Source organism: Hypomesus nipponensis, chromosome 23 (genome assembly GCF_054491055.1).
Source record: "Hypomesus nipponensis isolate SF chromosome 23, ASM5449105v1, whole genome shotgun sequence".
NCBI lineage: Eukaryota > Metazoa > Chordata > Actinopteri > Osmeriformes > Osmeridae > Hypomesus > Hypomesus nipponensis.
Genome location: NC_140383.1, coordinates 8650376 through 8663692, shown reverse-complemented (window position 1 = coordinate 8663692; position 13317 = coordinate 8650376). Strand labels below are relative to the sequence as shown.

The 13317-nt window shown below is 42.4% G+C and overlaps 1 protein-coding gene across 1 annotated transcript; it reads right to left on the bottom strand.

Annotated features, from left to right (window-relative positions):
* Positions 1–6181: 6181 nt before the first annotated feature.
* On the bottom strand, positions 6182–13076 carry LOC146234114 (sterile alpha motif domain-containing protein 9-like). Its single transcript, XM_084689885.1, has 3 exons — positions 12932–13076; positions 11867–11940; positions 6182–11745 (listed from the first exon to the last, which is right to left on the bottom strand). The coding sequence occupies exons 2-3, from the start codon at positions 11888–11890 to the stop codon at positions 7207–7209; spliced, it is 4563 nt and encodes a 1520-aa protein (XP_084546011.1). The 5' UTR covers positions 11891–11940; positions 12932–13076; the 3' UTR covers positions 6182–7206.
* Positions 13077–13317: the final 241 nt, after the last annotated feature.

The window sequence follows — 13317 nt, the reverse complement described above, 5'->3', positions numbered from 1 at the left end:
AGAGCTCAGTCCTCCGAGATCAAAAAGAAGTGACCCATGTCAGAGGCAAGGTTATCCCTCTGCCCCAGCTAGACGGAGGCCTACATTACTACCCTGGAGGCAGAGCTGGAAGAGCCCAGCGCACGTCTACCATAAAGGGATTCATTGTGGCCTTTCTTTCCCTTGCACAACCTACGAGGACCCAACCTTGTTCCATGACCACTCATATATCCACCATGACCCATCCAGTTGGAGAGGTCGCTAGCTGTCTACCAGGGGCCAGGGACCATGCCACAGCGTAGGCTGTTGAAGAATGCCACGGTTTGGTCCAGGCCAGGGGCAGTTCTGATTGAAGACTTGTGTGAGTGAGAGGCGAGAATGGATGACCTCGTCTAAGCTGCGGTCAGGGAGGTTCCTTCAGAGCTTCTCTTTTTATGTTTAGAAGTTCCATTTCCTGTTATAATTGGCCTCAGAATCTACACCCACTCATCACTCCACCCACCCACAGCATTTTCCCCTCTGCAACTGGACGGGGTGGTGGTTTTATAACACAAGTTGGTGAAGGAAGTACAATTCTGTCCTCACTGCGGTGACGACCCACAAAGTTCAACTGGAATAGACAGAAATCCCAGTAAATGTGTTATCCTTGTTTTTTGTCATGCGACACGTGATGTTGAAGACCGATGGGCACATCTTTAGCTGGTAACCCCCCCAAAAAAACCTTGAGGACAGTCAAAGTAATACTGGGCTGGAGCTCAGTGCAGTCGGCTACAAAGTCCTGTCTCTGCTAATGTTCTTCTGGTTTGGCTTGTTCTCTCTCTCTCTAGGCCACTAACCCGAGCACCTCCCCACCTCCACGAACCCTCTCATTTCCCCGTTTTTTTCTTCTTCTGGGTTGAGCTCACTCATAGGCAGGGGTGGTGTTCCACCCTATAGCTGAACCCCTGACCCTGTCCTTGTTCAGAGAGATGAGGGACTGGTGATTCCATAGTAGAGGGTGGGGGAGGGAAGGCCCTGCTGCGGGGGGACTGTATTCACAACTCCACCATTGTAATTATGGACTGGAAATACAGACCAAAGTGACAGTTTAAACAGCTGAGTGCTAGTAGGGAAACAAGGCATGCAAACATTGCTCTTCTCAGAAACTAGCCTAACCCTCTGACCCCCACCAATTCAGCACATGCTACTAAAAGGTGTCCATTGCTATAAGCGAGAGAATGCCGTCTTCCTTTCCGTATTAAACAGGCAATTACAGAACTCGATATCCAGCGAACTCCAGTGCACTTCATTGTAAACCTGGGAACGTCTAAGAAGTGTGAGAGAAGAGTTTAGGAGTGAAGTGTGCCTCAGCGAACAGAACCGTGGAATAAGAACCCTTTGCTCCAGAGTTTCACCATACATTATGTGTCAGAGACCCTTAATGACTTCATCATCTTCAGCAGCAGGAGCCCAACACATCTCACCTCATAAGCGTGGGTCAGCTGACCAGTGGCAGTCTGTAAGGATCAGTTCTTCCTGTCTTGAGGGAAGGAGACCCCAACCCTGGGCCCTACAGGTATCATATATTCTCCCCTGTCACAGGAGACAGGAAAAAGGAAGAGGTTCTGATGCAGCAGAAATGAGCCCTGACAGAACACACACTGTGTCCCACACAATGCACAATAGCCCACCAACCAATTATGTTCTCACTTAAGAACGGAGGCTGAGGGGATATAGTTAACTACAGTGACGTAGTTGAGAATACCCCATAACCTAGAAATAGCTCCATCACATAGGATGAAAGTGGACTATTTGTGCATTTATTTCAGTTCCTTCTAGGATCTACTATACATCAACCATCCATAAGATTAGAGGGGAAGCTCAACTGAGGTTGAATTATAGCACTGACATGGCCTAACCCTAATCCCAACCCTAAAATCTTCTCAATTTGTAGAGAGGCATGTGTTTTGAGTGCATGTTTGTGTGTGCTGGAAAACGGTCAACGCGTTTTGTTAGTGTGTGTCTGTCTGTGTGCATGCATCTCTCACACAGGCTTGGCTATTTGAGGAATGCTCAATGTATATGATATGGCCAGGGATCAGCCTTACATGACCAGTTGGTGAGCATCTTTATCCAGCTTTGAGGCAGTACACCCTGGTAATGCAGTAGTAGACCTGCACGAGGGTAGAGGAAAAGGACACTTTCAAATACTCTCGGGACAATGGAGAAAGTGTCTATATAATTGTTTTGTAGTCTATTAGTTTAATAATATACACTTGAAGCACCCCGATGAAACCATGAAAGTATTCAAGTACTGGCCACTAAGTATGCAAGAAGAATGATGTAATGTTTTTTTTTTTTTCACTTAGCTTTTTTAGCACACCCTTTTATCCAAAACATCATACAGAGATGAATTGAACCAGTCACCTTTTGAGCTGCAGCCAACTGCTTAACGACATCCCCTAATAGATTTTGAGTGAGGGAACAGAAGGATAACATTTGCGGTGGCCTCTTAAATGTTACCCTTCTGTTCCTCTCTCAAAACGCTCCTTCACAACTTTTTGTTAAATGAAAGAAAAAGGTGCAGTGGTCTCTCCATTTTTTCCAGAGCTGTAAATATTCAGTCCTACGATGGCTGTTTAGAAAAGAAAAGTCGTCTTATCCCGTGGTTGCAGAATCGAAGGTGTCACAACGCTGTCAGCCTGTGAATATTCACGATGAACCCCTGCTCCAGATCGTCACTGCCCCCACATCTGCCAGGCTGACTCGGTCACCCCTGCATCCACATCACATGAAACACACCAGTACCATGTTGTTTAATCTCAGTGTAACGGTGATCCCACTGGGAAGAAAAGGAAACACTTACGAACCCTTTTTAAGTGTCATCCAAAAGCACTGTTTGAGCCCACGCAGCTGTCTGTGCTTTTAGCACCCACAGTGTCACAACACTCCATTTCAGGTGGCAAAGCATTCTCACATCTCTCCTGGTCTACATGGGTGGGGCTGCCGCCATGGATTCTGGGTGGGGGTAACGGACTTACTGTGGCGTCATCTGATGTCCATCTTTGAGGCACTTGTTGTAGTGCTGCATACCGTGTGAACAGCGGTCGTGTAAGAACAACTGATCATGTTTGCCTGGAAAGTTTAGCACCAAATGAAAATCTGTGGCCAATCACCTTTGGGAAATCCACCATGATTATGCACTGATGTATTCCAGTCGCTGATTATATGGTCAGGAAGCTGCCTATTATATTCAGTGGTAATTATGAGGCCAGTTTTCAGAGGAAACTTGATTCCCATGCAGCCAAGACCAGCCTCTATGGGCTCACTGGGCTTAGCAGCATGGCTTAGGAAAATTCTGTATGATAAATCCAAGATAATAACTGTGTATTTTTTATTTGTAAACTTGGAGAGAATATATCCCATGTTCACCTGTACACCAACTCTTTTTTGGTGTTGCAACTCTGAGTGAGTGCAGTAATAAAAGAAAGTTGTTCTGGAAGGGGTCGAATTCCTCTTTTTCTTTTCCACTGGAACTGAACTGAGAACATCGAACTGGCATAGGCTGTCCTCTGAAGGTCTCCTGGTCTCGAGCCAGCCAAGAGGGAGAACATGGGGATAAGACTTAGGAGGGATGATTGTCCTTTAAACGTGATCCAACGGCAGGGTACAAGAATGGGAAGAATGCACGATCCAGGTCAGACGCGCACACACAATTTGTTGAAGGAACCGAAACGATTTCAACCAATTCAACCAATCATGGGAACTGCTACCAGCCATGCCATTCACAGCAGAACCCTTGACACAACATCATTCTAAAGAATAGATATTTTTAACTCAAACTATTTACACAAACAATTAAGCGAAGTCATGTTTCTGCTTCTCCTGTCCCATTAATCGTGCAACACATAAATGCACAGGTCTAGACACTGTGTATAAACTTTCTTAACGGAAAGTTTGATCTCCTTTCCATGTGTGGGGCGTAAATCTGCCTGCCCACCGCCAGCGTGTGAGAACTATGACTGACAGGCTGGATGGAGCCATCATGTGAGCTGGCAGCGATACAAGGCTCTGACTGAGAAACCTGCTCTGAATAGAGTGAAAAACCTGCTTTGTTCAGCATTATGAACCCCTCTGTGCTGTTCCATTTTCCTCCAGCTACATGCCTTTGTGACAGCAGTTCCAGGAGCCAGATTCCCTCCTCGTATTGGCCATTAGCCATCCAGAGAGGGACGTTCAGCGGTAAAACAAACAATAACAAACAAAGGGAGGGAGAGGGGAGAGAACTTGCACATGAAATAATTGCGAGTAACAATTTCAAACAGATGTCTCTTTTGGACTTGGCCGGCTCGTGTCCCCGTTAAATATAGTGATTTGATTGGAAACAAGCAGCGTGAGATCGGCTGTCGGCCAATGGGACCATTCGGGGCTCTCTAATGACCCGTGGGGTCAAGGGGTCGCTGGAGTAAAAGCAGATCAGAGAGGATGTAAGGCCGGCAGCCAGGACAAGGCCCATAAATCCAGCCTGTTCTCAGAGGAAGCCATCTTTTAGTTTGCCATTAGAATTAAATCACAATCACAATCATCACATTGTGCACCAGCCCGTGTGCAAAGGTTATAATTCAAAAGGCTGAGTGGAGGGGTGTCAGGGGGAGGGGGAAGGGGTCAATGAGGTCATATATTTTAGACTTCAGGAGCAATGCTGCTCTGGGGTTGGGGGACCGTAGGGTTGTGGGAAACTGTGGAGTACATTATTAACTTTACAGTGTGTTGACCTACAGTGGACTCACACTTCATTTGTTATCGTTTGGTGTAAAAATGGGTGTACATTTTATTTTGTATATATAATTAATCAGTTATCATTAGGGTACCACAACAAACCTACAATTTGAGAACCATGTTAAAATTATCTTTAAAATGCTGTGACAAATTACAAGCATGCCTAAAAAACAACAGCAGTTGCACGGGCAAATATCCGATGGCCAAGCACACCATCAGTTATTCTTCCAATTTTCAGCCCTGCTGCTGAGCCAGCCGCACAGAGACATTCTAACACTAGGGCGGACAGCTGCACTTTATGGCAGAAATGGTGCAAGACGATCAGGGTCGTTTTCATTGCTCTGCCCTTCGGGGAACACGCGCGCCTTTCAATTCTGCATGTAAAAACTTTCAGCAGCATGGCAGACAAAGGCAGGGAGAGAGAAAGAGAGAGTGAGAGGGGAAATGGTTTTCCTTCACTCAACAACAGCTTAGTTCAAGTAGAGTGCTTATATGTGTGCCAGGTTGCTGACACCAGAATCAAGCAGATCTCAGACTCCCTCTAGTGGTCTGAAGTCTTGGACTGTTTGGGAAAATAGTGAACTAGGGGGCGCTGACTGGAATATTTGTTGTACTTCCTTACTTACACTACACATGATTAGGGTACAACTATTACAGCTTTCGTGTAATCCAAAAGAGCATGTTTTCTTTTAGCTCCCTTGTTAGACCACCAACACATCCATAGATGGTTCCTGCTCTCCGTGACTAGAGGCCCTATAGTACAAGGTGACAGGGCTTCCCATGTTTCTCCCTGTCCAGGGGCTCTATAGTACCAGGTCCCAGGAGTTCCAATGGGGACCGTCTCCTAGCAAGAGGAGGGAAGGGACGGAAGGAAGACAAGAGTAGGAGACAAGATATGTTTGTGTTATCTTTGAGATACTTGATGTTCTTCACTGACAAGGGAGTCATTCATACAGTATGCTTCCCAGACTGGGTTTATTTTAGGTGTCGAAGCTGTCGTTTTATTGAAATTTGAGCTCAAAGCGCCATCATGTGTTAGATATGGGGAGTGTAGTTTGACAAGAGGTTGGCTTTGTCATTGTACCATTTCAAATGGCTACAGTTATATTTTACATCACTGTATACTTTGCTGTTTAAGATATAGCACATTTTATTCTTGTCAAGTGGCCTACTAGATAATGACCTCATGGGGGAAGATGCTAACGCAAAATAAAATGATCACAGTCATCCTAGTCAGCACTGATGTTGACAGTTTATAATGATGATCTGGTTATAATCTAATGTAAATGCCTGCACAGCTGATGAAGAAAGTGTTTTGTCCGTCTCTTCATAAACAGAGTGACTAAATTCAGTTGAGTTCTAGATTTTAATAAGTATTTATCAATCTGCAGATTGTTATAGAAAACCAGACCTCTGACAATAAAATGACAACACAACACCAGGCTTAGGTCTCAATCATGTCTCTCTCCGCTCTGAAGGCCAGAGGACCATCTTTTATAGGGCACAAGAATGTAAACATACATAGTGACAGTCAGGCAGTAATGACATTACAACAGTCTCAGAGAAACAGATTCACAGATCCCAACACATGACCACTCAGACTAGAGAGTTCATAGTTGGAGCTCTCCTTGAAGTTATGACAAGGAACATTTAGCCAGTACTTTCTCCTGATCCCGAACATCCATTAACCCTGACACATAGACAAAATCTACTCTTATTAATAGCAAGCTTACATGAGAACATACTAACTACTATCCAATGACTAGGTCTATTGATTAGTGAATAATGTAAGCACACGGGAAATCGCAATTTCTTCCACACAGCCTAAGTAACTACTCGTAAGAGGATGCAGAAGAACTACATTCAATTCTTTGAGAAGTCTTTAATACACATCATCATCATCATATAAATCATTGTTAATCCATCTGGATCAACTCCAAGTGCTTTGTTGTCTTATAACAAATAGTGAATTAATAAATGATATTGCTGTTTTCATCACATGGTACAACATCAAATGCTTGTCTTTTTAACAGTGCAAATATCTGTTTCAGAAAAAGGAAACTGCAGTGTTCAACTGAATAACACAAATGCAAAGACTGTTCTCATAGGACAGATAGTAAGTTCAGAAATATCAGTACACACATTATGATGGATCAATGTATTCTTATGGAAAACTGCAGAAATACAATCATAACCTCAGTAAGAAAAAACATGACAACAGCAGGCTATTAGCCCATTGATTGATTAGTGGTGATGGTTGAAGAAACAGTGAACATTAATAACACATTAAGACATTTAAGGCATTGAGGCTTCACCTCAGGGATGTAAATAAATTGTAAAAACATACAAATAAAAAACATTTTCCTCTTAGATAAACTTGCTTAAGACTTTTTTCTAAGAACTTCCGGTCTGAACTTCAGTTTTTTTCCTGAATGATCCTTTTGTCACTCGCAGTATTTGTCCCTGACATCACTGGATGTCAAAAGCTAGTGGACCTTTCATGGAGAAACCAATATAAAAGGACACTTTGTTCCCCTCTTTCTGCCCACTAATCTGGCTTCTGAAGATGGGAGTTACTTCAATTTTCATGTCTGTGTTCCTGATATCTGCCAGGATGACGTTCCTCTGAACCTCTCCTGTTACTCTACAAAGAAGCTGCTTGACATCTTCCTGTTTCCATATCTTGCCATTTTCCCAAAGGGTAGCAAAGTTGTCCTGTCCCTTCGTAGCACATTTTTCAATTTCACTTCGGTGTATTAAACGGTTATAACCCGGCTTCTCACCCAAAAAGAAATGTACGACAGGCCTCTTCCCGTTGTACACTGATTTCATCTCGTTATGGAATGATGTTCTCATCTGGGATATGTATGATTTCAACTTTCCTGATGCTGCGGGGTGTGCCATTGGAATATTCAGGGGCCATAAAAGTGCAACTGCAATGAAGTGCAATGGCAATATGTCATTTGATGGAATCTGTCCCTGAAGAACTTGACAAAGGCCATCAAGCAGCTGGTTATAAGGTCTAAGGTCCCGAGACTGGGGTTTGACACAGCTAAGCGCAACATTAGCATAAAAAAAGTTGACCCTCTCTTTGACACTTGTTTCAGAACAATTTTTTAAGATGAAGGCACACTTTCTGACTATCGTCTCCATGTCAACAGCAATATTATCAGAGAGGCATCCCAGGATTCCAGAGTAAGAATCGGCTTTTTTCATCTCCAAAAACTGTCTTGCTTTGTGAACTTGAAGCATGACACCCATGTTTGTATTTTTCAGCAACTCAGCAGAATCTGTCTTGCAGAAGAGCTTGACATACGTATGGAAACACTTGAAGAGCTCCTGCCTGGTTCGTTCCTCTTTCTGGTCTTTGATTGTAAATCTGGAGCCCAAATGGACATAAAAGCTGTCAAGAAAATCAAAGTGCTTCTTCATTCTGTATCTGAGATTGTACAGTAGATCCTTGAACTCAGTTAGAACATGGTAATAGTTCATGTGTTTGTGGCGCAATTGATCGTTTTCGATTAGTTTTTGAATTGGAATGTTGTCTGAGAGAACCTCGCTCAGTATGTCATGACGGACATCTCCTGATGAAAACACAGGTGTTCTTTTCAGTATTTCGATGATAAGTACTGCAACCTGGATTTCTCCAAGGCACCCTACTGTGTTGAAAGTGCTGTTATTTCTTTTGTTTTGCAGCCGGAGAGTGGCTTCCTTTTTGGCAATTTCATGTGTTTCTTTGAAAGCTTCCGTTGCTAAAGAGGCCATTTTGAGATAATCTCTCATGTTATCAGTTGTTATTTCTGAATCCTTGTTATTTGCTAGAGCAGTGCTCAGCTCGGATCTGATGATTTGTGCAGAAGTATCATGAATATAGGAGTTACCTCTAGAGAGATCCTTTGCTTTACGTGCCCACTCTTTGGCTTCCCTGAAATCCTTCTTCTTTATGTATTGATACCTGGCAAGAAGCTGTGAGATGATGGCATCTTTTTCAAAGCGTTTAGCAGCGTTGAATAACACAGTTTCCTCTGCTCCTGGTGACTCTTTTTCAATATCCTGGATGAGTGGTGAAAACTGAGATGCTGTGCCTTTTGAGTGACATCTCTTGACCAACATATTGTGAACATTTGTAAGGAGTCTGCCTTTACCTTGTATGCACTCATAAAACTTGTCTGTGCTGAGCAAAAGATTGGTTATCTCCGCTTTGGTGACATTATATGTGGTTGTTAGTTCCTGCAAACAGTGAAAAGACATGCTTGAGTGGATCATCCTAATTCCACTGAATACAACCTTGGCCTCATCAGTACATCGCGTTAGCAGTGGTGAAAACTTTCCAAAACCATCTTCAACTCTGCTGGAACCACAACATGGCTTTGTCTGAAGGCCAAGAAACTCTTCACACAACGAGACAGCGAGCGTTGCACCCTTGCAGTATTCATTCAGAAGGACCAAAACAGCAATCAGCTGTGCATGTTTATGCTCAATGTTGAAGCTCTTCAAAGTTTTCTGGGCAACACCCTGCATGTAATTCGGTGAAAAGTTCTTCTTCATGAACATAAACCCATAGAATGTTTCTGTATTCTTGTAGGATTTTTCCATCTCTTCCAGTTTCTTCTCAAACTGCCCCTGCTCTGTAGAAGAGAGCTCATTCCCGATGAACACTGAGTCTTCTGTTGTTTCCTTTTCTTCTAAAGACTCTGCTCTCATGCAATTGAGTAAAAATACCTGTGGGGATCTGGCACATATATTTCTCTTCACACACTCTTTATCTATGTGTCGCTGTAAATCAAAGACGTCATCCATCTCCTCAAAATCATCTACCATCAGTAACACAGGAAGCAGAGATGTCTCTTCTGTTGTGTCATGCTTCAGAAGATCAACGACCTGGTGGGCAACCTCATCAAAATCAACATCTCTGTCTTTTAAAACTGCACAACGGAATTTGTCTTTCAGGGCCCACAATATGTGCATAGCAAGGGTTGTTCCTCCGCAACCTGCAATGTGCCTGAGGTGGAAGGACACACATGCTTTTCTCAGTGACGTCAAAGATGGTATGATTGTGTTCATGATGTAGTTAAACTTGTCCCGTTTAATAAATGGCATAGATCCTGGTTGCTCAGAGAAGAAGAAGTTCCACCATGATACCTCCCCTCCTTTGTAGAACTTCTCTTCTATCTCGGCCTTGTCTTCACTTCCACCTTCACACTGGTTCACACAGAGAACATTCAGGGTGTCCAGGCTGCCCTCCACTTTCTTTTCTAGCAGAACTTTGCTGCCTCCTGCACCGGGTAGGAAACGTTTGGACTTACGATTTACGGACCACAGACTGAGCATAGTACCGTTGATTTCTGCTAAACTGAGCTCATATATGCATCTGGCTGAAATGTCGCATCCATAGCGAGCTTCAATTAGATCCCTCCAGCGGGTGAATGCAATTTCATTTTCACAGATGCAAAGGATTTGCTCTGTTCCTTCGAGTTGCTGCAAGAAAGTGCTGAAGGTCTCAAGGAGGGGATCCATTTTATCACTGACAGTAGATAACAATAAGAAGATGACCAGGAACTTCTTGTGTGGTAGTACATCTTTCCGGCAGAGGAAGGAAATCACATCGCGAACAGATGCTCCCTTCTTTATCAACCAGTCACATATTTCTGAAGGCAACTCTTTATCAACAACTCCATTGCAGAAAACCCAGCTGGTGTTTTTAGACAGTTTCAACTTGCTTACAATGTCTTCTATCGAGTCTGTGATTTTATAGCGCTCTGGTAAATGCACATTCATTGCAATTTGCTCTTCAAAGTGCTTTTTAAGTCCATATTTTGCTGATTCTGGGTCAAAGTCTAAAACTGCAATGGGATTGAGTCCAGGAAGGAAATCCAGGGATGCCAACTGAATTGTATGTGATTTGTTGGTCACAATCACATAGTGTTGGAAGTGGGTTTTGTCTAAAGACTGTGATCCACCTGTTATCATCTCACTTAGCCTGGAGCCCTGAACACTGCTTTTAACAATGCTGAGGTGCTTTTCCTCTGCTTCCTTTCTTAATTGTGACAGCTGTTTCACATTGTCCACAAATCTGTTGTACTCCTCCAAGGGCTTGGCATGGCTGGTTGGTGCAAGGAGATTCCTGCTGCTACTACCATCTCGGACAAAAAAGTGTTTTGATTGCTTTTTCATTTCTTCTTTGTTCATTTCCTTGTGTTTGTTTTTTTTGGCTTTCTTCTCGTTGTATGTATGGTAAATGTTCTCTTCACAGATTACATAATCTGGTACTATGTCCACTTCTATGACATACTTTTCAGCTGTTGTTGTATCAAGATTGAGAACCTCTACAAATCTGGTTGGTTTGATACACATTCTGGCAACCCGGATATGTTTATGCTCAAAATGACCCTCAATAGCACATTTTAAAGCATTGTCATATCCTTCCTTATCCTGGAGTTCAACTCCCAAAACCTGTCCGTGTTCAAACTCTGGTTTATCTCCTATTCCAAAATGTATGGTGCCATTAGTACGGCTATTCATGCAGGCAGATGCAAATCGAATGACCTCATCCGAGAACTTTTGAAATTTGTTTTCCACAGGAATATCTCTGGTATTAATGTATGCTTTGTACTCATGACATGGTTCTATATAGTCAGATGCGCCGGATTCTGTTACATCGAGAATACTGTTCACCTTGTATCTGCAGGCATCATGGTGTCGATGAAAAGGATATGGCTTGCATAGTCTTCCATACTGACTGACTGGGTTTAATGGCTGCTCTTTTTTTTGTTTTAAAAGTTCATCTCTTGCATGAATGATAAGTTTGGCAGGCCCTAGTCCCAACAAGTCAGATAATTCAGATTTATCTAAAAGTAAAAGACTAGCGCCATTAATTTTCTGCTGAAGCAAAATATCGGCACTGTCAGCTTCAACACGTGCTCCATTCACAGCCCAAAGTCTCACATCCAACATGCTCCAATTCTCAACATCAGTTGACAGTTCAGACAGCGCCCCGTCCTCTTCATTCTAAAATAAAAATAAATCATCAAAGTTTACAAGCTAACAAGAATATAGTAGCAGTATGTGTTAATGCTTTGATCTGCTGTATGGCTGTTATAGTATGATTACCAATGTTTCTAATGCTTACCTTTGTTTGGCTTAGTTCAGCCATTCTGACATGCTTCTTTCTGTTTTTTTAACATAGAAGTAGGTCATCCACAGCTGAAAAGTTAGTTTAAAAAATAAATAGCCTATATCACAATTAATGATGGCACATTGACAGCTGGGTTTAAATGTAAGATTATGTAATGTAAGTGTTACACATACAGTTGCATTAGGAGATGCATACCACCATTTTTTTTAATTGCAAATGAGCTACACAAGAGTAAGTTATGAGTCGGATGAGAAATGTGTTAAAGACACTGATCTTCGTTTATAAGGCAAGTTGGTCAACTGTATGAACTTTTAAAGAAAATCATAAGCCGGTAGTTTACCATCAAATAAAATCTAGAGGGTGTGTCCAAGCAAGCTTTTCCTCATTCCTTTAGAAAATTAGAACTAAAATAGACACTTTAAGCAATATGAATTTAAAAATCGACTTTTTAAAAATTTGTTTGACATCGAGCATAAGTCTAGTCAAAAGGTGCATGAAACAATCCCATCTGCCATTTGAATAAGTGCTCAAGTTTAACATTTGATTGTATGCAGTTTGAAATTATGTTTAAGCCAATATAGCCAATATATCCTATGCACTTATTCATCTGTCATCTCAAGACTCATTTCAAGATAAGAATCATAAATTGAAGCGATGGAAATGCTGAGTAGAATTGTGAAAGAGAGCTATGGAAGAAAGAAAATCTAAGGATGCTGGCATAATAGCCTGTTTGCGGAAGAGGCTATTTAGTCCATTATGACCATTCATTTTATAGTCCTAGTAGAATAATATAACTATCCAACATAGCCTATGTGGGATTTCAGACAAAACATTATAATTGTATGTCGCTTTGGCCTACTTTTTCACCAGGTTACTTAGAAATATTTCAAGCAAATGGCGGAGACATTTCACTTGAAACGAAACCTATGAAAAATTCCACCCTCTGCCTTGTTTAGTTCCTGTATCACAGCATATTCAAACTGCTTAAAGAACACAGATGAACACCTAAATTCATTTTACACTTCAAGCATAACGTCTAAAATACTATAGCCTACTTACTTTTTATTACAATTTCCGATAGGCCTCCGTGTTCTGCTGGTAGATCGGTTGAGCATCTGTCCAAATCGCGCATTGGTTAGAAATGAAGTTACCTTGACACAATAGCCTACTGTTCAGTTGTGGGATGTCTTCTGTTGTAATGTAGTCATCTGTTGTTGGGGAAAGCCTGTGGGCAGGGGCGGTTTTAGGCACGGGCAGACCGGGAAGCCGCCAGGGGCGGCATTTTTTCATGTCACGTGGGGGGCGCACGAACATTAAAAAAAGAAATCTCTGTGCGGTTTTCTCTTATCGATCATTTCAGTTTGTGGGGAATTGGCATATTGGCGCCCCCTTCAGGCCAAGTGATAAACTTGCGCTGGGCGCATATTGTGCTAGAACCGCCACAG

Excerpts from the sequence above, each read along its gene's own strand:
- LOC146234114 (XM_084689885.1), bottom strand. The coding sequence starts at position 11,890 with ATGGCTGAACTAAGCCAAACAAAG. Across the intron at positions 11,746-11,866 it reads CTGAACTAAGCCAAACAAAG|AATGAAGAGGACGGGGCGCT; the intron begins GTAAGCATTAGA and ends TTTTTATTTTAG.